Below are 24,309 nucleotides of genomic sequence, written 5' to 3' on the forward strand. Positions count from 1 at the left end.
GTGGCCATAGGCATGACTGCATGGAGTGCCATTACCTTCCCTCCAGAGCAGTACCTATTGATCTAATCATGTTCTGGGGGTTGGTGCTCAGCTCCATTTCTAAGCCAAAGAGCCGGCATTGTCTGTAGACACCTCCAAGGTCTGTGTGCGTGTGTGTGTGTGTGTGTGTATATATATATATACACACACACACACACACACACACACACACACACACACACAGACATACGAGGGAGTATACTGTTATAAGGGAGCCCCGGTGGCAAAGTGTGTTAAAGCTCTGAGCTGCTGAACTTGCGGTCCAAAAGGTCCCAGGTTCAAATCCCGGGAGCGGCTTGAGCGCCCGCTGTTAGCCCAGCTCCTGCCAACTTAGCAGTTCAAAACATGCAAATGTGAGTAGATTAATAGGTACCGCTCCGGCGGGAAGGTAATGGCGCTCCATGCAGTCATGCCTATGGCCACATGACCTTGGAGGTGTCTACAGACAATGCCGGCTCTTCGGCTTAGAAATGGAGCTGAGCACCAACCCCCAGAACATGAGTAGATCAATAGGTACTGCTCTGGAGGGAAGGTAATGGCACTCCATGCAGTCATGCCTATGGCCACATGACTTTGGAGGTGTCTACGGACAACGCCGGCTCTTCGGCATAGAAATGGAGATGAGCACCAACCCCCAGAGTCAGACACGACTGGACTTAACGTCAGGGAAAACCTTTACCTTTACTATACTGTTATATGTAACACGATACTATCTTATTTTACGCAAATCCCTTCCCATTTCCCATCTTTTTATTTTTCTTTTCTTTCCTCTTCTCTCTTCTCTCTTTCCTTCTCTTTCCCCCCTTCTAGTCTCCTTTTAATCCACTATTTCTATCACTGGGGGACTCACAGGGGTGTTTGTGTGTTGTAGGTTTTTTGTAAAGTCCTATCGTTTGTCCATATTGTCTTTGTGTATCATAATCTTCTTGGAAAGATAAAGGTAAAGGTTAAGTCCAGTCGTGATTGACTCTGAGGGTTGGTGCTCATCTCCATTTCTAAGCCGAAGAGCCGGCGTTGTCCATAGACATCTCCAGGTCATGTGACCGGCATGACTGCATGGAGCGCCATTACCTTCCCGCCGGAGTGGTATCTATTGATATACTCACATTGGCATGTTTTTGAACTGCTAGGTTGGCAGGAAATCTTGGAAAGCACTAATAAAAAAGAAAATATCTTGGGGTCTATATGGCCCCCAAGATGTCTAGGGAATGAATTCTTTGCCCCCCTCTCCCCGCCCAGAGCTGATTTCTTTCTCCTTCTGATAGGAGATGGACTTGGAGAGCTTAGAAGCCGCCAACCAGAGCCTGCAGTCGGATCTGAAGCTGGCCTTCAAGCGGATCGGGGACCTGCAGGCCGCCATTGAGGACGAGATGGAGAGCGACGAGAACGAGGATCTCATCAACAGGTAAGCACAGACGTGTGTCTTGCTTTAAGATCATAACACAAGTCCTTTTACATCAGGTCCAAGGCCAAATCTATCCCGGCATCATGACCATATATCTCTGGAGAGCTCTGAGCCAGGACGAGACAGTGATGGGTGTCCTCTTAGTCAGAGGTGAACCACGAATCCATTAAGCAAAGGGTGAGCAGACCTTCACTGTCTGGATGTCTGGGATGTCACCTTCCAAGAGCCTCAGCTGGCAGGTTCTGGGAGTTATAGGCTGTACAGCTTTTATTGTCGTCTCCTTTCTCTATGGGTTCACTCTGAAGCTCCCTACATCAACACATCATTGCAAGAACATCAAACGTTACAATACAGTCCTTCCTTGTCCTTTTTGATTTCTGTTGCCCCTTTTTTTTTGTCTTTCCCCGTCTCCATGTGTTTTATTTTCCTTGTCATATCTCTCACCTCCCTATCCCTGTTCCCCAGTTTGCAGGACATGGTGGCAAAGTACCAGAGGCGCAAGAACAAGCTGTGAGGATGAGTTCTTGTCCTTCCCCCCCCCCCCCCCCCCCGTAACAGCTTGTTACTCCTAACCTCAAACATGGAGGGGAAGCGTCCCCCCTAAACTCCGATTTTATTTGCATGCCCCTGCTAAGCATGTGTATTGACTTTCAGAACTCTAACTGGCATTGCTGTGTCCCCAAGATGTGACACTAACTATGGCATAGGAAAAGAGTGATGTATATAACCGAAATTTGCATTGAACCTGGCTCGGAGGAGGTTGAGAATAATGGGGATTGTTGTGCCTTCAAGTCACCTTTGACATACTGTATATATTTGAGTATAAGGCAACCCGAATATAAGCCGAGGTACCGAATTTTATGACAAAAAACTGGGAAAACGTATTGACTCAGGTATACGCCAAGGGTGGGAAATGCAGCAGCTACTGGTGAATTTCAAAATAATAATAGATACCAATAAAATTACATTAATTGTGGCATCAGTAGGTTAAATGTTTTTGAATATTTATCGTATTTCAAAGAAAAACAGTCAACTAGGTCTGTAAGTGGTCTGTAATAATAATAATAATAATAATAATAATAATAATAATAATAATAATAATAATAATAATAATGCTTCATTTGTATCTCACCCCGTGGGGACTCATGCCGGTTTCCAACATAGTAACAGGCAAACATTCAATGCCTATTTAAATAAAGCAGAGCTAGATATATAAGTATATACTAATTTCACATATGCATTCCCCCCTGAAACATTTGCAAATCCCTTCTGCAATATTTGCAAGCCCTATATATCTATGTTTATATCTATCTAGATATAATTATATATACTAATTTCACATATGCATGCGGGGACATAAGAGAAGCCTCCCACAAGGATGGTAAAACATCAAAACATCCGGGCGTCCCCTGGGCAACGTCCTTGCAGATGGCCAATTATCCCACTCCAGAAGCGACTTGCAGATTCTCAAGTTGCTCCTGACACGAAAAAAACAAAAAAACCCCATATGCATTCCCTCCTGAAACATTTGCAAATCCCTCCTGCAATATTTGCAAGCCCTATATATCTATATTTATATCTATCTAGGTATATTATATCTATCTATCTAGATCTCTCTCTATATGTGTGTGTGCATTTCCCCTGCAATATTTGCAAGCCCTTGATATCTATATTCATATTTCTCTAGACATGTCTATATATATTCATGTGTGCATTTCTTCCTGTAATATTTTCAAGCCCTATATATCTACGTTCATATATATGTATCTAAACATCCTAATAATATTACAATGTAATGATATAGTACAATATAGTAATTTAATGCTAGTATTGTACTATGCTAATAATATAAGGTATTGTATGTGAATGGAGTTTGTAAGCCACTCTGAGTCCCCTTTGGGGTGAGAAGGGCGGCATATAAATGTAGTAAATAAATAAATATATAGGATTTGCAGAGACTTGCAAACATGTGAGGGGAAAATTCATATATAAAAATAATATATACATATAGATACAGATATAGATATGTAAATCTCTAGTTATCTATATGAATATAGGATTTGCAAAGACTGCAAACATGAGGGGAAAATTCATATATAAAATTAATGTATATAGATAGATAGAGATATATAGGTAGATAGGGATTGCAAAGGCTTGCAGGGGGAATATATATCTGTAGAAGAGATTAACAAATATTTCAGGGGAAAATGCTCTTCTAAGATTAATGGATTTTTTTCTTCTTCCTGACTTGCAAGGGCTTCTCTCCCTCTCCTTTCCCTTTTCAAAACATTACCTTAAGAGCAAGGGAGGCTTTGGAAAAGAAAACACACTGTTAAGGAAGGGGAAGAGGAGAGAGAAATATATCATATATTGCAAGCAATGGCCTCCGGGCTCCGTTGCCTGGCTTTATAAGCCAAGGGAGGCTTTTTCAGCGCAAAAAAAGGACTGAAAAACTTGGCTTATCTTCGAGTATATACATTAGAACCACCTTACGACTTCCAGGTTCTCTTGTTAGGTATTGCAAATCCAAGGCACTTTTAGTACAGTCTCCTCCTTGTCTTACTGCCTTCCATTTCACCAATAGTCTTTCCCAATGAATAATTTCATGATGTGTCCAAAGTACAACAGCCTCGGTTTCGCCATCTTACCTTCAGGCTCAGTTGGCTCTCATTTGTTTGTCTTTGTTGCTAATTTTATCCCTTTGGGCTCCTCCTGGATCTCTCCCAAAGAGACGGGGAGTTTGGATAGGATAATGTCTGTGTTTAAGAGCCTGTAGACTTGAGTGTTTTGTATTAAAAGTGGTCTTCTAGCTTTCTGTTCCCCCGTTGGGGATTCAAAATGGTCCCCTGGATCTCTGAAGCTTTCCATCGTTGTTTTGCAGTGATTTCCTTTGAGCCCAGGATTTTGTCTTTGACGTCGGAAGGGTTTTGATGGTGAGGTGTATATCTCTCGGTGTCTCTTTTCCTTCTCCTCCTTATCAGCTTTCTCTCCCTGAGCTGGAGATGGGCCCGGTTGGGGCGACGATGGCAGGATCTATACGGGCTAATGATAAATGTAATTGCGTGCAGCAGTGATGGAGGGCCGCGGGAGCCTCGTTGTCACACACAATTAATGTCCCCCACCGTTCAGTCTGCGTTTGCGCCGTTCCCCGCGATTTGGGTCCCGGTTAACTAATGGCACGCTCGCCTGGACATAAATTGCCTTTGACGGGAGGTTTAATTCCAACCATTTAGAATATCGGCTGCCCCCAGAGTTTGTTTACGGGGCGCTTTGGTGCCTTTGGAGTCCCTCTCCCCAAGATGATAAAAAGGGAGAGCAAAATAACAAACTGCCTCCTGGCATTTATCCCCGGAGCAAGAGATGTGCTTGATCAAGGCGAGTCTGTGGCTTTGAATGGAAGGAAGGAGATTTGGATTCAGAGTGAGGTTGGGCTGAGGAGAACATTCCTTAAACCAGTGATTATCAGCACTGACACACCTAGCCATTTTTGCTGCCACATGCAGATTGATTGGATGACTATGTCTTTTGTGGCCAAATTTGATGCGATTTGGTCCAGTGGTTTTGTTGTTTAGTCCATGGGAATTATGCACATTACATTTATATATATATACTAGCTGTGCCCTGCCACGCGTTGCTGTGGCGAAGTATGGTGGTATGGGAAACGAAGTATTGAGGAATTGGTGGTAGTTAAGGTAAAGGGTAAAGGTTTTCCCCTGACATTAAGTCCATTATAAATGGGTTACATAGCTGTGGGGAAGGGCCTTGAGTCTACACTGCCATATAATCCAGTTAAAATCAGATAATCTGTATTTTATAGGCAGTGTGGAAGAGGCCTAAGTGAGGCCTAACTCTGCCTGTCCCCTGGGCTGAGTAGGTTGCTAGGAGACCACGTGGGCGGAGCTTAGCCTTCTAACTGGCAGCAATTGGATAAAGACAATTATTCCTCTCCCTCTAATTAAGACTTTAATTTTCTTTTCTTTTTGTTGTTTGAACGTAGAGGCATGGATGAGGGGTTGTGCTGCCAAGTTTAGTGTTTCTGGGCTGTGTAGTTTTGTTGTTTTGTCCTAGGCCGAAATTTCATTACCCTTTATATATATACTAGCTGTGCCCGGCCACGCGTTGCTGTGGCGAAGTATGGTGGTATGGGAAATAAAGTACTGAGGAATTGGTGGTAGTTAAGGTAAAGGGTAAAGGTTTCCCCCTGACATTAAGTCCATTAGAAATGGGTTATATAGCTGTGTGGAAGGGCCTTGAGTCTACACTGCCATATAATCCAGTTAAAATCAGATAATCTGTATTTTATAGGCAGTGTGAAAGAGGCCTAAGTGAAGCCTAACTCTGCCTGTCCCCTGGGCTGAGTGGGTTGCTAGGAGACCAAGTGGGTGGAGCTTAGCCTGTAACTGGCAGCAATTGGATAAAGACAATTATTCCTCTCCCTCTAATTAGGACTTTATTTTTCTTTTCTTTTTGTTGTTTGAACGTAGAGGCATGGATGAGAGGTTGTGTTGCCAAGTTTAGTGTTTCTGGGATGTGTAGATTTGTTGTTTTGTCCTAGGCCGAAATTTCATTACCCTTTTATATATATAGATATATATTATATCATTCTATTATTATTGTAATATATTATCATATTATCACTATTATATTATTATTCATTATTCATGACTACATTGAAACTAGAATAGAGAGAAATCAGCATGGAAACGGCAAGAGGTACCATAGATCGTTGTACATGGAAATAATGTTAGTAAATAGTTTTTGATTTATTAAATACAGTTCTATATTACAATTAGATATTTTTGTTATTTAAATTATACATATTGCAAAATTATGGTGTTTTTTTTCTTGAAGTGACACACCACCCAAGTCATGCTAGATTTTTTGGTGAATTTTGACACACCAAGCGCAAACACTTGCCTTAAACAGAGCATTAGATGTCTTTGGAAGGGGCCTGGAACACAGAAAGGGATAGATTTCAATCTCTTTCCGCTTTGCCCGAAGAGAGATGGCGAGAGAAATAAGGCTTACGTCTCGGCACCGTCCTTATTGCTGCGATTCCTAATGAAAGCGGTAAACAGCGCTGCATTAGCCGGGAGATTTACACAGGAGCGGCGTTAAGCATCTCCCCAGACATAACGGCGCTACTTTCTCCGCTCGGAGCGATCAATACCGTTATGAACGGTGCTTATAAATTTGGGGCGCTTTTGGCTGCGCACTGCCGCCTTTACGCTTGCGAATAAATCAGCTACCTTTTGCAGAAGAAGGGTTGGCTCCTCGAGGCCATAAATCCCTTCTTGCTCGGGGATGGTGGCTGTACCTCTTCCTTACCATCGCCTTTGCGTGAAACATTATTGGGGGGAGAACCGTAAAACGAAGCCATTTACGTCCCCTGTTCCACCGCCTCCACCATCTCCTCTTACCTGTTTTCTAGAGGAGAGAGTTAGTACGCACACAAAGACGATGCATGGAGGGTTGTCTTTGTAATTATTTCCCCCTCCAATTGGCAGCGGGAAGGTGGCTTTTGAGCTTTGGGAGTTGTAATGGGGTTAACCTCTCAAAGATGACTCTCTCTCTCTCTCTGTATCTCAATGCCACCCACACGCTTTTTAAGAAACCCAAGAATTATCTCCTCCTCCTAGTCCCTCCGCCGTTGCCGTTCGTTCCACGTCTCTGCGCTCATCCTAGCCCTGTGGGTGTATCTCTACAACGCAAGTTATTTATACCAGCTTAACAGTCTTGCCTCGGAAGAGCCGGAGTGCTCAGGGGCCGATGGGGAGGACTTCAGGAACTCCAAAGGTGCCCAAACTCAGTATTCTTGGCTTCCGTCTCCAATTGCGGCCCCTAGGAATGCGCCTCTCCCTCCACAATCGATCAGGCTGGCATGAGACAAATATTAAATACTAGCTGTGCCCGGCCACACGTTGCTGTGGCTAGGACTTAATTTTTCTTTTCTTTTTGTTGTATGAACGTAGAGGCATGGATGAGAGGTTGTGCTGTCAATTTTCAAGGTTGTGGGGCGTTTAGTTTAGTTGTTTTGTCCGGTGCCGTGATTCTATTACCCTTTTATATATATACTAGCTGTGCCCAGCCTCGCGTTGCTGTGGCTGGGACTTAATTTTTCTTTTCTTTTTGTTGTATGAACGTAGAGGCGTGGATGAGAGGTTGTGCTGTCAATTTTCAAGGTTGTGGGGCGTTTAGTTTAGTTGTTTTGTCCGGTGCCGTGATTCCATTACCCTTTTCGTCAAATATTTTTTATTGAAATTTTTTTATTAAGGAATATGAGAAAAAAAATGTGCACATCAAAAGTGGTAGAACATTGTTTGTTTATAGTAAAGTAGGAAATAAGGTAGAAGAAAGAGAGAGAAAAAAGGATTTTGTTGACTTCCATCTAACTTTAACTGGTTCATCCTAAAAACAACAACTGTATATATAAAAATTCATAGATCACCGCATCCCCTTCGTCATCGATAACCTCAAAGATTGTCTCTAAATCAGCAGATAGGTTCCAATTTCATTTGTTTTAGATAGTCCTTTACCAATAATAATAATCATAATAATAATAACTTTATTTTTATACCCCGCCCCATCTCCCCGAAGGGACTCGGGGCGGCTTACATGGGGCCTGGCCCAATAAAACAAACAAATAACAGTAACAAAGCAATAAAACAATTATCCCAGTAAAAAACATCAACATCAATAAAAACAATCATTAAAATCAACAAGCAGGATACAGTGTTAAAAACAGGAGACTAATTCGTAGATCCCAGGCAAAGTCCAAGTCCCAGTTAGTCTCTTTCTTCGGTAAACCTTGATTTGAAGATAACCAATATGTGAGTTTGTCCATGTTCATCACCTCCATAACTTTATTTAGCCATTCTTCCTTATTCGGAATCTCCTTTCGTCTCCAAAACTTGGCATATGTTATTCTGGCGGCCGTTACCAAGTAACTAAACAAAATCTCTTTATTTTTGTCCTGATCAATGTCTAACATTCCCAGTAAGAAAAACTCTGGTTCTCTTTTGATTTTTATCTTTAAAATTGTTTGTATAGCTTCATTAATGTCTCTCCAGTAAAGTTGAGCTTTTGGGCATGTCCACCATAAATGATAGAAAGTGCCCGTCTGTTGTTCACACTTCCAGCATTTGTCCATTACCGTTTTATATATATATAGATAGTCAGCAGCCGTGCCTTGCATGCCAAAGACCCCCATCTTCTTCAGAAGAAGCTTTCAGCACTTGGAAGGTTCTCTCAAATGTCTCCATGGAAGATGTGTTGTCGAAGGTTTCCATGGCCGGAATCACTGGGTTGCTGTGAGTTTTCTGGGCTGTTCGGCCGTGTTCTAGACGCATTCTCTCCTGACGCTTCACCCACATCTATGGCAGGCATCTTCAGAGTTTGTGAGGTCTGTTGGGCCACACAGTTTACAGAAAACCTACACACATGGAGAGATGCCTACATAAAAACTCCAAGGTAAAGGTAAAGATTTCCCCTGATGTTAAGTCCAGTCATGACCGACTCTGGGGGTTGGTGCTCATCTCCATTTCTAAGCTGAAGAGCCAGAGTTGTCCATAGACCCCTCCAAGGCCATGTGGCCATAGGCATGACTGCATGGAGCGCCGTTACCTTCCCGCCGGAGCGGTACCTATTGATCTACTCACATTGGCATGTTTTCTAACTGCTAGGTTGGCAGAAGCTGGAGCTAACAGCAGCCACTCACGCCACTCCCGGGGTTTGAACCTTGGACCTTTCGGTCTCCAGCTCAGTGCTTTGACGCACTTCGCCACCAGGGCTCCTATAAAAAACTCCAACCATCAACCAAAAAGATGTTAGAGTGGTCCAGCATTTCTGTGTTCTCCAATAATATGCTGTGCCCAGATTGATTCAGCAAATGTTCTGTTATGGCAGGAACAATCAGGACCAAGAAAGGATTTCCCTAGACGGGAGGCAGCCAGTCTTTGAAGCTGCAAGGTTATTCAATACTAATCAAAAGTGGCCAGTTGCAACATTCACACTTGCCTCAAGCAGACAATAGTTCTTTCTCCCACCCTGGACATTCTACAGATATATAAAACCCATTTGCCTAGTTTCCAACAGACCTCATCACCTCTGAGAATGCCTGCCATAGATGTGGGCAAAATGTCAGGAGAGAATGTTTCTGGAACATGGCCATACAGGTTGGAAAACTCACAGCAACCCTTTGACATTTTGGTTGCCTTTCTATGGACAGCTTCCATCTTGTCCATCTCCTTCTTAAATTGCTTTGCCCAGAATGGACACAATATTCCAGATGATGCCTGACCAAAGCTATGGCTTCCCTCCATCCAGACTACATTCCTATTGCTGCAGTCTAGCTTCGCCTTGGCTTTTTGAGCTGCTGCATCACACTGTTGACTTTTGGTCCACTAAGTCTCCTAGATCCCTTTCTCATGGACTGTTTTCAACCAGGGGTCGCCCATCCTATATCTGTTCATTTCAGTAGAGAAAACTTTGAAAAGCTTTGTCATGAGCTGCTTGGACGGCGCTCTTTGCGGAAGGTTTGGTTGGAATTGGTTGAAGGAGACAGTCTTGAAGCCTCGGTTGACGGTGTTTTCTCCCTCCTCCCTGGGGACCCCTGTGGTTTCCAGACGCACGGCTGGCAGCAGAGCCTGGGGACAAGGACATATTGCGAGACGAGGGAACGCCGCTTGCGACGCTGAGAGATGGCTTACAAAAATAGGTTGATGCCGACGGCTGGGAGGCTGAGAAGAGCCTCCCCGGAGGCAGCGCTTGACGGCCTGAGGTGGGCGAAACCCTTCCGTGCAAAGTGGGAGGCTCTCGCCTTCTCTGCGGGCGAAGGATTGGAGGCTCTTTTCTTCGGATCACAAGCGGTTGTTCCCTTTCAATCCCCATTGAGAAAGAAGTCCTCCTCACATCTTAGGGAATGGAGGAGCCGGGTTTGTTTGCTCTCAAGGTTGCAGCAGGGTTTGTAGATGTCTCTTGCTTTCACTTCAAGGTGTTCTCTGCATTGCCATGTATTTGAAATTAATCCTGAATGAATACTAAGATATAGCAGACCCTTTTTAACCCCCCCAAAGCAATGCATTTCCTTCTCAGTCTGAGCTGAGTGTCTTAAGAATCGAAGAACAAAGTCTGGCCTGCCAGCTATTGTTGGACAGCCCTTCCCATCATTCCTAGCTAGTCTGCTGAGATTTATATCCGGAGGACTAAAGACTGCTTTGCCCCAAGATAAGATTTAAATGGGTTTATTTTAGAGCTCAGAAGATGAGACAGGGCTGCAGTTTCCAACGGAAAGTGTATTTGTGATTTTTTATTCATATTATTATTTTATTATGACACAGCAAACAAGCTAGATTTGCTGGATTTCGTATCACAAAATCACAAGTCGCACACTTCCCAAGTGTCTAGGACTGTGTGATTTTTATTATTATTATTATTATTATTATTATTATTATTATTATTATTATTATTTATTGTATGACACAGCAAACAAGATAGATATGCTGGATTTCATATCACGAAATCACAAGTCGAACACTTCCCAAGTGTCTAGGACTGTGTGATGACTGTCGAACATTTGTCCAAGCCAAGCTCCATGCTGATATTATTATTATTATTATTATTATTATTATTATTATTATTATTATTATTATATTGTATGACACAGCAAACAAGATAGACATGCTTGATTTCGTATCACAAAATCACAAGTCAAACACTTCCCAAGTGTCTAGGACTGTGTGATGTATTATTATTATTATCATCATTATTATTATTATTATTGACACAAAGACAGAGTATGACACAGCAAACAAGATAGACATGCTGGATTTCGTATCACAAAATCACAAGTCGAACACTTCCCAAGTTGTTGTTGTTGTTGTTGTTGTTGTTGTTGTATGACACAGCAAACAAGATATATATGCTGGATTTCGTATCACAAAATCACAAGTCGATCACTTCCCAAGTGTCTAGGACTGTGTGATGTATTTTCAGATGATGCGTGCAGATCCCCGTAGGGTGGCCTTTTGCAGTTGGCAGATCGTGATTTTGTCAATGTCTATTGTTTCCAAATGCCGTCTGAGATCTTTTGGCACGGCACCCAATGTGCCCATCACCACTGGGACCACCTGCACTGGTTTCTGCCAGAGTCTTTGAAGTTCAATCTTGAGGTCCTGATAGCGGCTGAGTTTTTCCTGTTGTTTTTCGTCAATGCGACTGTCACCTGGGATGGCGACATCAATGATCCAAACCTTTTTCTTTTCCACAACTGTGATGTCTGGTGTGTTGTGTTCCAGAACTTTGTCAGTCTAGATTCGGAAGTCCCACAGTATCTTTGCGTGCTCATTTTCCAATACTTTTGCAGGTTTGTGATCCCACCAGTTCTTTACTGCTGGGAGGTGGTACTTGAGGCATAAGTTCCAATGAATCATTTGGGCCACATAGTTGTGCCTCTGTTTGTAGTCAGTCTGTGCAATTTTCTTACAGCAGCTGAGGATATGATCAATGGTTTTGTCAGCTTCCTTGTACAGTCTGCATTTTGGGTCATCAGCTGATTTTTCGATCTTGGCCTTAATTGCATTTGTCCTGATGGCTTCCTCCTGGGCTGCAAGGATCAGGCCTTCTGTCTCCTTCTTCAGGGTCCAATGAATCAATTGGGCCACATAGTTGTGCCTCTGTTTGTAGTCTGTCTGTGCGATTTTCTTACAGCAGCTGAGGATATGATCAATGGTTTTGTCGGTTGTTATTATTATTATTATTTCTATCCCTAGGTAAAAAAAACAGGTTGGAAATGCCTTTAGGAAGAATAATAGAGTGTTGAGCATTTCCTATCAATATTTAAACATCTCCACAAGTTGGGTAGGAATTAGGGCATGGATTGAAACACATGGAGAGTGTATGTTTAGAGGATGTTTTAGAGGAATATTCAGTAGCAGGAAGAAAACTGCAAGAATTATTTACCTTTGCATGTGAGGCCAGATACTCAAGGGCAAGGGATGATGGGAATCGCGACCCAACAGCATTTGGAGAGCCATTGTTGCCCCGTCTCAGCATGTGCAACCCACTCTTCTCTAGTTTCTTTAGGCCCAATTAACCCCAGCTTGGCTGGACCTTCTAAGCTCTCTTACGCATGATGGATTTGGACGATGACCCCGGATCTCAGGCACTCTGACCCCTTCCTTGTTTGTTTCCAGTGACGGCGACTCAGATGGCGACTCGGAGCTGGAGGACCGTGTGGATGGCGTGAAGTCCTGGCTGTGCAAGAACAAAGGCTCCTCCAAGACGGTCTCAGAGGACGGCAGCTTTAAGAGCAGCAGGTGAGAACATCCGGCCGAAAGGCTCCCCTTTTTGGTAGGATATCACACCTGTGAACGCTGAGAGTGTGGCCACAGAGGGAGAAAGGTCTCTCCTCTCATCCTGCATTTCATTTGCGCACGCGAGACGATCGATCGATCGAAATACTTTATCCTATATTATGTAAGCAGTGTGCCGCTCAAATCAATGTAAGTGGTTCTTTAAATTGAAAACAGGGTTTTTTTAAAAATAATGAATTTAAACAGGCTAGAAGCACATTTAAACTGGCTGTTTAAAAGGTTTACAAGGTTTAATGGTTTTGAATAAGAAGCTGTGTTTGGCACCAGAATGAAACCCACCTGGGCAGCAAGGTGAGGAGGGCACCCCAGCACCCCACAGCTGGCAGAAAGGGGCATAGGTCCATCATGGAGGGGGGTTGGCATGAAAACATCCCCCAAGGACCATGTGTAAGGCCAAAGGGAAGTGCTAGCCCTTCTCACTGGTTGTGTCAACAAAATGTGTCTGGTTGTTCTTCCTCTGAATGAACTGGTGGGGAGCCATCGCGTTGAAGGGACCTCCATTGTCATGCTGAAACCTTCCGCATCTCCCGACAGCATTGGCTTCTCAGGCTGCTGGTGTTTCCCAATGACTCGTTTAGCGATTGGAGCAGATGTGTCTGTGACTTCCAGTTATTTATTATATATATTTTTGCAACGTATATATCCTGCCCTTCTCACCCTGAAGGGGACTCAGGGCAGCTTACGAGTGGCATTATTCTATGGATTGTCATTGATGAATGCACTGGGGATGTCGAGGAGGAGGACAACACTTTACACCTGCACAATTCACTTCAACAGGAACACTCATCCAGGGACCTACACACTGTCTTGCACAAAAGGGACCCTGTCAATCCTCAAAGGAAACAGGTCTTGGTAGTAGGTGACTCCCTCCTTAGAGGAACGGAAGCCATCATTTCCAGACTGGATGGGATGGCTCGAGAAATATGATGCCTCCCAGGGGCAAAAATACACCATATCACTCAGAGGCTCACCAGGCTCCTAAAGCCCCATCATCCTCCCCCCCCCTCCCTTTATGTTGATTAATGTAGGAACCAATGACACCACTAGGCATACTTTTCAAAAGATCACAAACGATTTTCCACCTGAACATCAGGAAGAACTCCCTGACTGTGAGAGCTGTTCGGCAGTGGAACTCTCTGCCCTGGACTGTGGTGGAGGCTCCTTCTTTGGAGGCTTTTAAGCAGAGGCTGGATGGCCATCTGTCGGGGGTGCTTTGAATATGATTTCCTGCTACTTGGCAGGGGGTTGGACTGGATGGCCCATGAGGTCTCTTCCAACTCTACTATTCTATGATTCTAAATAACTAGGAGACTTGTGAAGTCCTGGGTGGCATTTCTAAGACATCCGAGTCACGGCACCAATGAGTTTTGTGATTCTGCGAGTTGGGGACATCTCCCCAGCCTTCTCTCCCAGAAGGGTGAGATTTCTCCCGCTTCCACCCAACCCTTCCCTCCTTCCTTCTGTCCTTCTTTCCTTCCTCCACCCCCTTCTCGCCAGCCTTTGGAAGTGACCAGGAGAACCAGACACGGGGGCTATTTATAGGACACTTGTTGCCATGGAAACCACCGGCAGCATCATCATCCATCGCAATGAATGGCGGTGGCGGCGGCGGCAGTGCGCGGAAGGAAGGCTGGAGGCTGATGGCGCCGTTGGGCCAGCCTCGCCAGTGCCTTTTGTGCCCCTTGGAAGGAAGGAGGCATGTGGCTGGTGGGTGGGCCTGGTGGGCAAAGACCTGGCCTCCTCCTCCTCCCCGGCCTCGCCGTGGGTCCCTCTGTCTTCCCTTGACCCCTTGTCCAAGCTCGGAAGAGAGGTTTCCTTTGGTATCTAAGCCTTTTCTCTCTTGAGCAATGGCAGAGGGGGGTGAATGCGGGTGCCTTTCTTTCTTCTTCTCCTCCTTCTCGCCTTCAGCTTCCCCCACAGCCTGTATAGCGTGCTCACGACTGCCAAGCAGGGGGGAAAGATCTGAGGCACGCTCTAATTGGTTTAATTTATTCCTCGGGAAGGATGTAAAACATTTTGTTATGGAAGATAATGCTTCCCCTTCTCTTTTTGTTCCCCTCTCATCCCCAACCCATTTAAAAAAAAAAAAAAAGCAAGCGCTGGGAATCAATTGTGACACGTTGGCCGTGTTTTCCCAGGTAGTTGACAACAAAATAAATTGAAATCAATGGGAGCATTTTTTCCGTCTTTGGGAATGGCAGAGAGGGAGGGAGGGAGGAGCGGCAATAGTATACAGCGAGGCCTCGAATTGCACACAATGCTGCACACACCAAGCGAGAGACGCACACAGGTACAAATTATATAATACGATTCTTTATTGATTAGTCACTTTTGACCATATCGAAACATGTAAAACATACAATATGTACACACTTACGCATACATACAATAAAACCATGTAAATACAATAACACCAATGTAGAAATTAATAATAATAATAACAATAATAATAATAAATCTTGGACATTCTTAAAATTTTGTATAATGTAATTTTATTTTGTTTTATTATGAACTGTTGTTTTGTAGATTGTTTTATATGAATTGTTGTTTTTACATTGTTTTTAGGCATTGAATTTTTGCCTATTTACTGTAAGCCGCTTTGAGTCTCCTCGGAGAGAAAGGTGGGGTAAAAGTGATGTAAATAAAATAAATAAATAAATCTTTGTTTATACAGTAGAGTCTCACTGGAGCACCGGTGGCGAAGTGTGTTAAAGCACTGAGCTGCTGAACTTGCACACCAAAAGGTCCCAGGTTCAAATCCTGGGAGCGGAATGAGCGCCCACTATTAGCTCCAGCTTCTGCCAACCTAGCAGTTTGAAAACATGCCAATGTGAGTAGATCAATAGGTACTGCTCCAGCAGGAAGGTAACAGCACTCCATGCAGTCATGCCGACCACATGACCTTGGAGGTGTCTATGGACAACGCCGGCTCTTTGGCTTAGAAATGGAGATGAGCACCAAACCCCAGAGTCAGACATGACTGGACTTAACGTCAGGGGAAACCTTTACCTTTTACCTAATAATAATAATAATAGTAAATCTTTATTTATATCCCACTTTTCTCCCTAAATCAGGACCCAAAGCGGCTCACAACATTGTGTAAAAGACAATATAAAACAGTATACATGCCATATATACTCGAGTATAAGCCGACCCAAATATAAACCAAGGCACCTAATTTTACCACAATAAACTGGGAAAACTCATTGACTCGAGTATAAGACGAGGGTGGGAAATGCAGCAGCTACTGGTATTTTTGAAAAATAAAAATAGATACTGTAGAGTCTCACTTATCCAACATTCTGGATTATCCAATGCATTTTTGTAGTCAATGTTTTCAATATATCGCGATATTTTGGTGCTAAATTCGTAAATACAGTAATTACAACATAACATTACTACGTATTGAACTACTTTTTCTGTCAAATTTGTTGTACAGTATAACATGATGTTTTGGTGCTTAATTTGTAAAATCATAACCTATTTTGATGTTTAATAGGCTTCTCCTTAATCCCTCCTTATTATCCAAGATCTTCGCTTATCCAACGTTCTGCCAGCCCGTTTATGTTGGATAAGTGAGACTTTACTGTAGATACCAATAAAATTACATTAATTGAGGCATCAGTTGGTTCGATGTTTTTGAATATTTACACAATATTGTAGTTTAAGATAATAAGACTTTAATAAGGTAAGACTGTCCAACTTATATATACTTGAGTATAAGCCGACCAGGACTCTCACTCGTGTATAAGCCAACACGCCTGAACACGCCTACCTGTATTTTATAATGTGTTTTATGAATACTGATATAAGTTAATAATTTTTTAACTGGTTTATATTGCACTGTATAATTTTTATATATGCGTTTTATTGTAAGCTGCCCTGAGTCCCCTGTTGGGTGAGAAGGGTGGGATATAAATATTGTAATAAATAAATAATAAATAAATAAGCCAAGGGGTGCTTTTTCAGCCCTAAAAAGGGTCTGAAAAACTCAGCTTATACTCAAGTATATGCGATATATAAAACACAACCTATAAAACAATTTTACAATCAGCGATAAGTAAACATATTTAAAAACATTCATCTAATAAGGTTATTGCAAGCTACTCAACAAGACAGATGGTAAGGTTAACGTGACTCAATAAAAGTTAGCCTTCCTGTCATTACAGTTATATAAAAGAGTGATGGCATCAGGGCAGCGGACAAAACAACAAAACTACAGGCCCCCCAACCTCGAAATTTGACAACACAACCCATCATCCATGCCTCTAGGTTGATACAACAAAAATAAAAGAAAAATAAGGAATAATAGTTTTATCCAATTGCTGCCAGTTTGAAGGCTAAGCTCTACCCACTTGGTCTCCTAGCAACCTACTCAGTCCAGGGGACAGGCACAGTTAGGCCTCACTTAGGCCTCTTCCACAGATTATCAGTTTTTAACTGGATTATATGGCAGTGTAGACTCAAGGCCCTTCCACACAGCTATATAACCCATTTAGAATCTTATATTATCTGCTTTGAACTGGATTATCTTGACTCCACGCTGCCATATAATCCACTTCAGTGTGCATACTAAACATAAAGATAACCATACAACAGACATTCAATACCACCACTACCTCAACCATTTCTCACCAACACCACCAGACAACGCCACAGCAATGTGTGGCCGGGCACAGCTAGTTACAGCTAAGTGTCTTCATCACAGTTTTGTGTGACCCACCCAGCACAGGTAGCCACCCTATACCCTGATCTGCCTTCCAAATGACCGTCTTGTCTGGATTCAGTTTCAATTTGTTTGTCCTCATCCAGTCCTCAATAAATCGTGTCCCTTTGTGTCACTCACATCTCTCGGTTACATATCCTTTTACACCTTGCTCTCTTGCACACTTCACACACTATTTCTTCATTCTCATCCTTTGGGCCTTTTCTTTCTGACATGGACGCAAACACAACACGACCCTTTGAATTCATCTGCCTTCTCTTCCTTTCTTTCCCTTCCTTCTCTCCCACCCTGCGCAACGTATTGTGGCCTCTTTGTCCTCTCTGGCCTCCCTCAGGTCCGGCCTGAACTCAGTGGGCAAAGAGGCCAAGGAGGTGGAGGAAAGCAGGCCCGCCTCAGTCATGAGTTCTCTGAGTTACCGGAAGCGGGGCAACCTCAAGGACTCCATTGGGGGCAAAGGGGACGAGGAGACCCTCTTCTCCACGCTCAGCGAGCGCCCGCCTTCCCCTGACCGCTCCTTCCGCAAGGCCAAGCACAACTCCGTTTCCAGCGGTTTGGACGATGGTGCCTCCATCGCTTCTTGGAAGAAGACCGGAGACGATCTGGACGGGAGGAGCTCGGTCCTTTCCCAGTCCTTCTCCGAGACCGGCAGCCACCTTCGTGGCCTGGAGAAGCGCTGGTCTATCTCAGCGTCCGAATTCGACAAGGCCTCTGTCCTGTCCGGTCACGGCGGGGCCTCCTGGTGCGGTGGATTGGATGCCCGCGAAGACGACACCCGGTCGTCCCTCAGCTTGGCACTCTCCAGCCCCGGCAGCCTGCGGCGCAGCACATCCCGCCTGGATGACCTCAGTCCTTCCTATGGACGCCCGAGTTCCCGTCTTTCCTTGAGCCGTTCCCAGCTGGACGACGACGCAGCCAGCGTGGCCCTGAGCGAGTCCCGGTCCCTCTACAGCCAGCACTCGCTCTCCCGCAGCCTTTCTGTCCCGCCGAGGCCTCGGACCGCAGCTTCGGAGGAGTCACGGGTTGAGGATCCCGACATCCGCCCGGTTGGCCACCGCAGCTACCTCGACCCGGATCTGGAGGCTGCCATCCACGAGGTGTTGAACTACCAGCCAGTCAAGTTCAAGCGCTCCAGCCTGGACCCTGATTCAGACGATGATCGGAGGAGCGTCCGGAGCTCCAAAAGCGCTTTGCTTGAGACAACTGAACATCCAGCCAGCAGCATACGCCGCTCGGCTTCGGCCCTTGATTTTTCTCGTCCTCACAGCTCAAAGGGCAAAAGGAGGAGTAACAGCAGTGACTCTTCCTCTTCCTCCTCTTCGTCTTCACCTGAAAGGTCAAGGAAGAGCTCCCGGAAGCACTCCAAGAAGTCCAAGAAGAAGTCCAAGAAAAAGAAGCAGCAAGAGTCAGGGTCTTCTTCCGAGTCGTCTTCAGGCTCCACCGTCTCGTACCGCAGCAACTCCAGCATCAAGAAAGGCCCCAAGAAGGCCTTGGAAGAGGAGGAGGGCCCGGAAGCCGGGAAGTCCAGCAAGCAGCTGAAGAAGGAGGAGAAGCAGCGCAAGAAGCAGGTGGACAGCCTCATGATGAAGTACCTGTACCGGCCGGAGAGCGACTAAGGCAGGTGGCATGGAGTGTGCGCCCTGAGGCCAGTGGCATGGAGTGTGGCTAACTAATCTCTAACCAAAGGGGAAGGAGGGAAAGGGGCAACCTCTGAGGACAATTAACTAAACCAGAAGGTCGTCCAGATACACATTAGTTCTGCATGTGGGCCATGGATAGATGGCTCAAAATATCCCGGAGTTTGCAAACTGACTTAATGCACAGATTGGTTGGGCGAGGATATCGGCAACACTTTTCTAATTTGGTAACACTGAGGCTGAGACTTTGGTTGTGCCTGTTTGCAGTGTATGTTTGCAAAAGCAGCCTCTTTTCAATCCTTACTAATCCCTTGTGGTTCATATGCGAGGTAATAATCGTGCAAGATTTTGTGTGTAGAAAATGGTGAAAACAACATGTGGATACCTGGGAACTGGCCATACTCTTTCTTACAACGAAAGCACAGCTGAAGGATGCCCATTCAACCTCTGTTTGAAGGCTTCCAAAGATACCTCAAAGGTAATCTGGGTTCAGAAAAAAGTTCCTCCTAATGTTTAGGTGGAATCTCTTGTCATTTGAATCCATTGGTTCATATTCTAGTCCAGGGGTCCCAAAACTTTCAAAACAAGGGGCCAGTTCACGATCCTTCAGACTGTTGGAGGGCTGGACTATAGTTGGCCGGACAATATAATAATAATTAATAATAATAACAACAACAATAATAATAACAAAGAGGGTTGGAAGAGACCCTCTGGGCCATTTAGTCCAACCCCCTTCTGCCTCTGTGCACCAAAAGCATAAGCAAAGCATCCCTGACAGATGACCACCTAGCCTCAATGTTAATAATAATAATAATAATAATAATAATAATAATAATAATAATGAGGGTTGGGCCATTTAGTCCAACCCCCTTCTGCCTCTGTGCACCAAAAGCATAAGCAAAGCATCCCTGACAGATGACCACCTAGCCTCAATGTTAATAATAATAATAATAATAATAATAATAATAATAATAATAATAATGAGGGTTGGGCCATTTAGTCCAACCCCCTTCTGCCTCTGTGCACCAAAAGCATAAGCAAAGCATCCCTGACAGATGACCACCTAGCCTCAATGTTAATAATAATAATAATAATAATAATAATAATAATAATAATAATGAGGGTTGGGCCATTTAGTCCAACCCCTTTCTGCCTCTGTGCACCAAAAGCACAAACAAAGCACCGCTGACAGATGGCCACCCAGCCTCAATGTTAATAATAATAATAATAATAATAATAATAAGGGTTGGGCCATTTAGTCCAACCCCCTTCTGCCTCTGTGCACCAAAAGCACAAACAAAGCACCCCTGAAAAATGGCCACCCAGCCTCAATGTTAATAATAATAATAATAATAATAATAATAATAATAATAATAATAATAATAATAAGGGTTGGGCCATTTAGTCCAACCCCCTTCTGCCTCTGTGCACCAAAAGCACAAACAAAGCACCCCTGAAAAATGGCCACCCAGCCTCAATGTTAATAATAATAATAATGATGATGATGATGATGATGATGATGATGGTTGTAAGAGAAGAAGAGACCCCTTGGGTCATTTAGCCCAACCCACTTCTGCCCTTGTGCCATGGGGGCCGGATAAATAGCTTCGATGGGCCACATCCGGCCCCTGGGCCTTAGTTTGGGGACCCCTGTTCTAGTCTCTGGAACGATGGAAAACAGTGGATCCCATCTTCTCCATTGTATCCTTTCAGTCTTCTCTTCTCCAGGTGAAACCCAGTCCTCTCCCTAAACATTCCTTCTAGGGATTCATGCTTTCCAGATCTTCGATCATTTTGGTCACTCTTCTCTGGACACCTTCCGCCTGGTCCAACTCGTTCTTGAATTGAGGACACAGGGTTATTTCAGGTGAGATCTGACCAAAGCAGAATCGAGTGGCGCCATGACTTATCCATCTGGACGCTACACTTTTGTCGGCTCCTCTCTTCCTCCTCCGCCTTTCCCCCCTTTCTTCTCCTCGCTTCCTGGGAAGAGCTGTGCCGAATCTGAACGCCGCTCCCTCGCTCCCCCAAGGATTAGCTGCAGAAAGCAACGGGACACTGAGATGCCTTAATCCTCTCCAGGGCTGTTTCGGAACTGGCTGTATTTATTTCCCTCACAATTAATGGGCTCCGCTGTACCTCTGCCCTCTCCCATATGCAGCCGGGAGATTAGTGGCGACGCCGCAGAGGAGAGATGGATGCTTGCTTGCGCTCTGGGTTTTTTGGTTTTTTTAAAAAGAAATAATAATCATGGAAAGAAGGGGGAATACCCGCTCTTGAAGGAGCCAGCGTCCTTCTAAGCGAGGCTCATCTTGACTTTTCTTTTGAGTTTCTCCTGATGCCACTCTAAATGTGGAATGGCATTCATTTCTCAGAATTGGCCACCTTGGGTCAACTTTTCATGTGGATGGATAAGCAAATTATCTGAGGTGTTCAGTGCTTAAGAAAGAATTGGGCAGAGACAGCTGGATTTCAAGAGAAGTTACTTTTCTGTAGGTAGCAGATCTGAAATTTTATTACCGACCTCTTTGCCAATTATTATTAATTATAATAATATAATCTATATATATAAAAGAGTGATGGCATCACGGCGACCCACAAAACAACAAAACTGCAGGCCCCCCCAACCTCGAAATTTGACAACACAACCCATCATCCATGCCTCTAGGTTGATACAACAAAAAGAAAAGAAAATAAAGTCCTAATTAGAGAAAGAGGAATAATTGCTTTTATCCAATTGCTGCCAGTTAGAAGGCTAAGCTCCTCCAACTTGGTCTCCTAGCAACCCCCCCAAAAATAATAAAAAACACTAAAAAATTAATACAATAAAATACTATAATAACAGAAAATAACTAAAAATAATACAAATAATAAAATATAATAAATAAAAATATAACTTACAATAAAATTAATAAAAAAATGCAAATAACGTCAAATAAAAATTACACAACAATTTTTAACCAATATCATCACCACTTTGCCACAGCAACGCGTGGCCGGGCACAGCTAGTAAAATATAATAATATAATAATATAATAAGAGCCCTGGTGGCAAAGTGCATTAAAGCACTGAGCTGGCGACCGAAAGGTCCCAGGTTCAAACCCTGGGAGCGGCGTGAGTGGCCGCTGTTAGCTCCAGCTCCTGCCAACCTAGCAGTTCGAAAACATGCCAATGTGAGTAGATCACTAGGTACTGCTCCGGCAGGAAGGTAACAGCGCTCCATGCAGTCATGCCAGCCATATGACCTTGGAGGTGTCTATGGACAACTCCAGCTCTTCGGCTTAGAAATGGAAATGAGCACCAACCCCCAGAGTCAGACATGACTGGACTTAACATCAGGGGAAACCTATACCTTGACCTTATAATAATAATAATAATAATAATATATTATTATTATTAATTATTATTATTATTATTATTATTATTATTATTATTATTATTATTGACATAATGACATAGTCTGACACAGCAAACAAAATAGATATGCTGGATTTCGTATCACAAAATCGCAAGTTGAACACTTCCCAAGCATTTAGGACTGTGTGATGTATTTTCGGATGATGCGAGCAGATCCCAGTTGGGTGGCCTTTTCGAGTTGGCAGATTGTAATTTTGTCAATGTCTATTGTTATTATTATTATTATTGACACAATGACATAGTCTGACACAGCAAACAAGATAGACATGCTGGATTTCGTATCACAAAATCACAAGTCGAACACTTCCCAAGTTGTTGTTGTTGTTGTTGTTGTTGTTGTTGTATGACACAGCAAACAAGATAGATATGCTGGATTTCGTATCACAAAATCACAAGTCGAACACTTCCCAAGTGTCTACGACTGTTTGATGTATTTTCGGATGATGTGCGCAGATCCCAGTAAGGTGGCCTTTTGCAGTTGGCAGATCGTAATTTTGTCAATGCCTATTGTTTCCAAATGCCGGCTGAGATCTTTTGGCACGGCACCCAGTGTGCCCATCACCACCGGGACCACCTGCACTGGTTTCTGCCAGAGTCTTTGAAGTTCAATCTTGATGTCCTGATGGCGGCTGAGTTTTTCCTGTTGTTTTTCGTCAATGCGACTGTCACCTGGTATGGCGACATCAATAATCCAAACGTTTTTATTTTCCACAACTGTGATGTCTGGTGTGTTGTGTTCCAGAACTTCGTCAGTTTGGATTCAGAAGTCCCATAGTATCTTTGCATGGTCATTTTCCAATACTTTTGCAGGTTTGTGATCCCACCAGTTCTTTGCTGCTGGGAGGTGGTACTTGAGGCATAAGTTCCAATGAATCATTTGGGCCACATAGTTGTGCCTCTGTTTGTAGTCTGTCTGTGCGATTTTCTTACAGCAGCTGAGGATATGATCAATGGTTTCATCAGCTTCCTTGCACAGTCTGCATTTTGGGTCATCAGCTGATTTTTCGATCTTGGCCTTAATTACATTTGTTCTGATGGCTTGCTTCTGGGCTGCAAGGATCAGGCCTTCTGTCCCATTCGCGAGCCATAGCCAGGTCTTCTCCTTATAGGGCTTTATAGGTGATAACCTTAACTTTGAATTGGACCTGGAAACTTATCGGAAACCAGTGGAGCTGCTTTAATGGGGCGTGGTATGCTCCCTATAGCTCCACACAATAATTTGGCTGCTGATCTTTGCACTAACTGCAGTTTCCAATCCATCTTTCAAAGACAGCATTACAGTAGTTCATTCTGGATGTAACCAAGGTATGATTTTTTTAACATTTTGGCCTCATGAAGAAGCTTACACCATGTGTTCTCTCTATGCTTTGAAGTCGTCACCCCAAAAATATCAGATTCTGGGTTTTGTGCCTGGTGTGCAGACTGCTTCTTCTTATGGGGATTCATTATGTTTCACTGTACACCCAACGTGGCTACCCCGAATATATATATTGTTAATCTGAAGCGAGTAGCTGGATTCTTTGAGGAGGAGGAACCAGATCAGGATGAAGGATTTGCTCAAACCCACCAAGGACTTGAACCTCACTGCTTTCTTTTGAGCCATTTTTCCACCCTTAAACCTGTCCAGGATAGGCGGGAGGTCCGTGGAGGCTGGAAGCAGCTGCGGAAGTATGCAAAATGAAGACCCCCGTGGCTCCCTTTCCAGGTGCAGCTTGT

General features: G+C 43.9%; 1 protein-coding gene across 12 annotated transcripts in view; it reads left to right on the forward strand.

Moving 5' to 3' along the window:
* myo18a (myosin XVIIIA) overlaps positions 1-24,309 on the forward strand; it is a 155,649-nt gene that overhangs the window by 115,189 nt on the left and 16,151 nt on the right. For 6 of the 12 annotated variants that reach the window (XM_062959264.1, XM_062959268.1, XM_062959265.1 and 3 more), the window contains 4 exons: positions 1,305-1,444; positions 1,910-1,954; positions 12,637-12,759; positions 17,877-19,156. In XM_062959264.1, the coding sequence (XP_062815334.1) occupies positions 1,305-1,444; positions 1,910-1,954; positions 12,637-12,759; positions 17,877-19,155 (1,587 nt within the window). In that variant the 3' untranslated portion in view covers position 19,156. The remainder of the gene's footprint in view (positions 1-1,304; positions 1,445-1,909; positions 1,955-12,636; positions 12,760-17,876; positions 19,157-24,309) is intronic. The other 6 variants (XM_062959266.1, XM_062959275.1, XM_062959271.1 and 3 more) reach the window with 3 other exon arrangements.

The sequence above is a fragment of the Anolis carolinensis genome, unplaced genomic scaffold (assembly GCF_035594765.1).
Source record: "Anolis carolinensis isolate JA03-04 unplaced genomic scaffold, rAnoCar3.1.pri scaffold_7, whole genome shotgun sequence".
Classification (NCBI taxonomy): domain Eukaryota; kingdom Metazoa; phylum Chordata; class Lepidosauria; order Squamata; family Dactyloidae; genus Anolis; species Anolis carolinensis.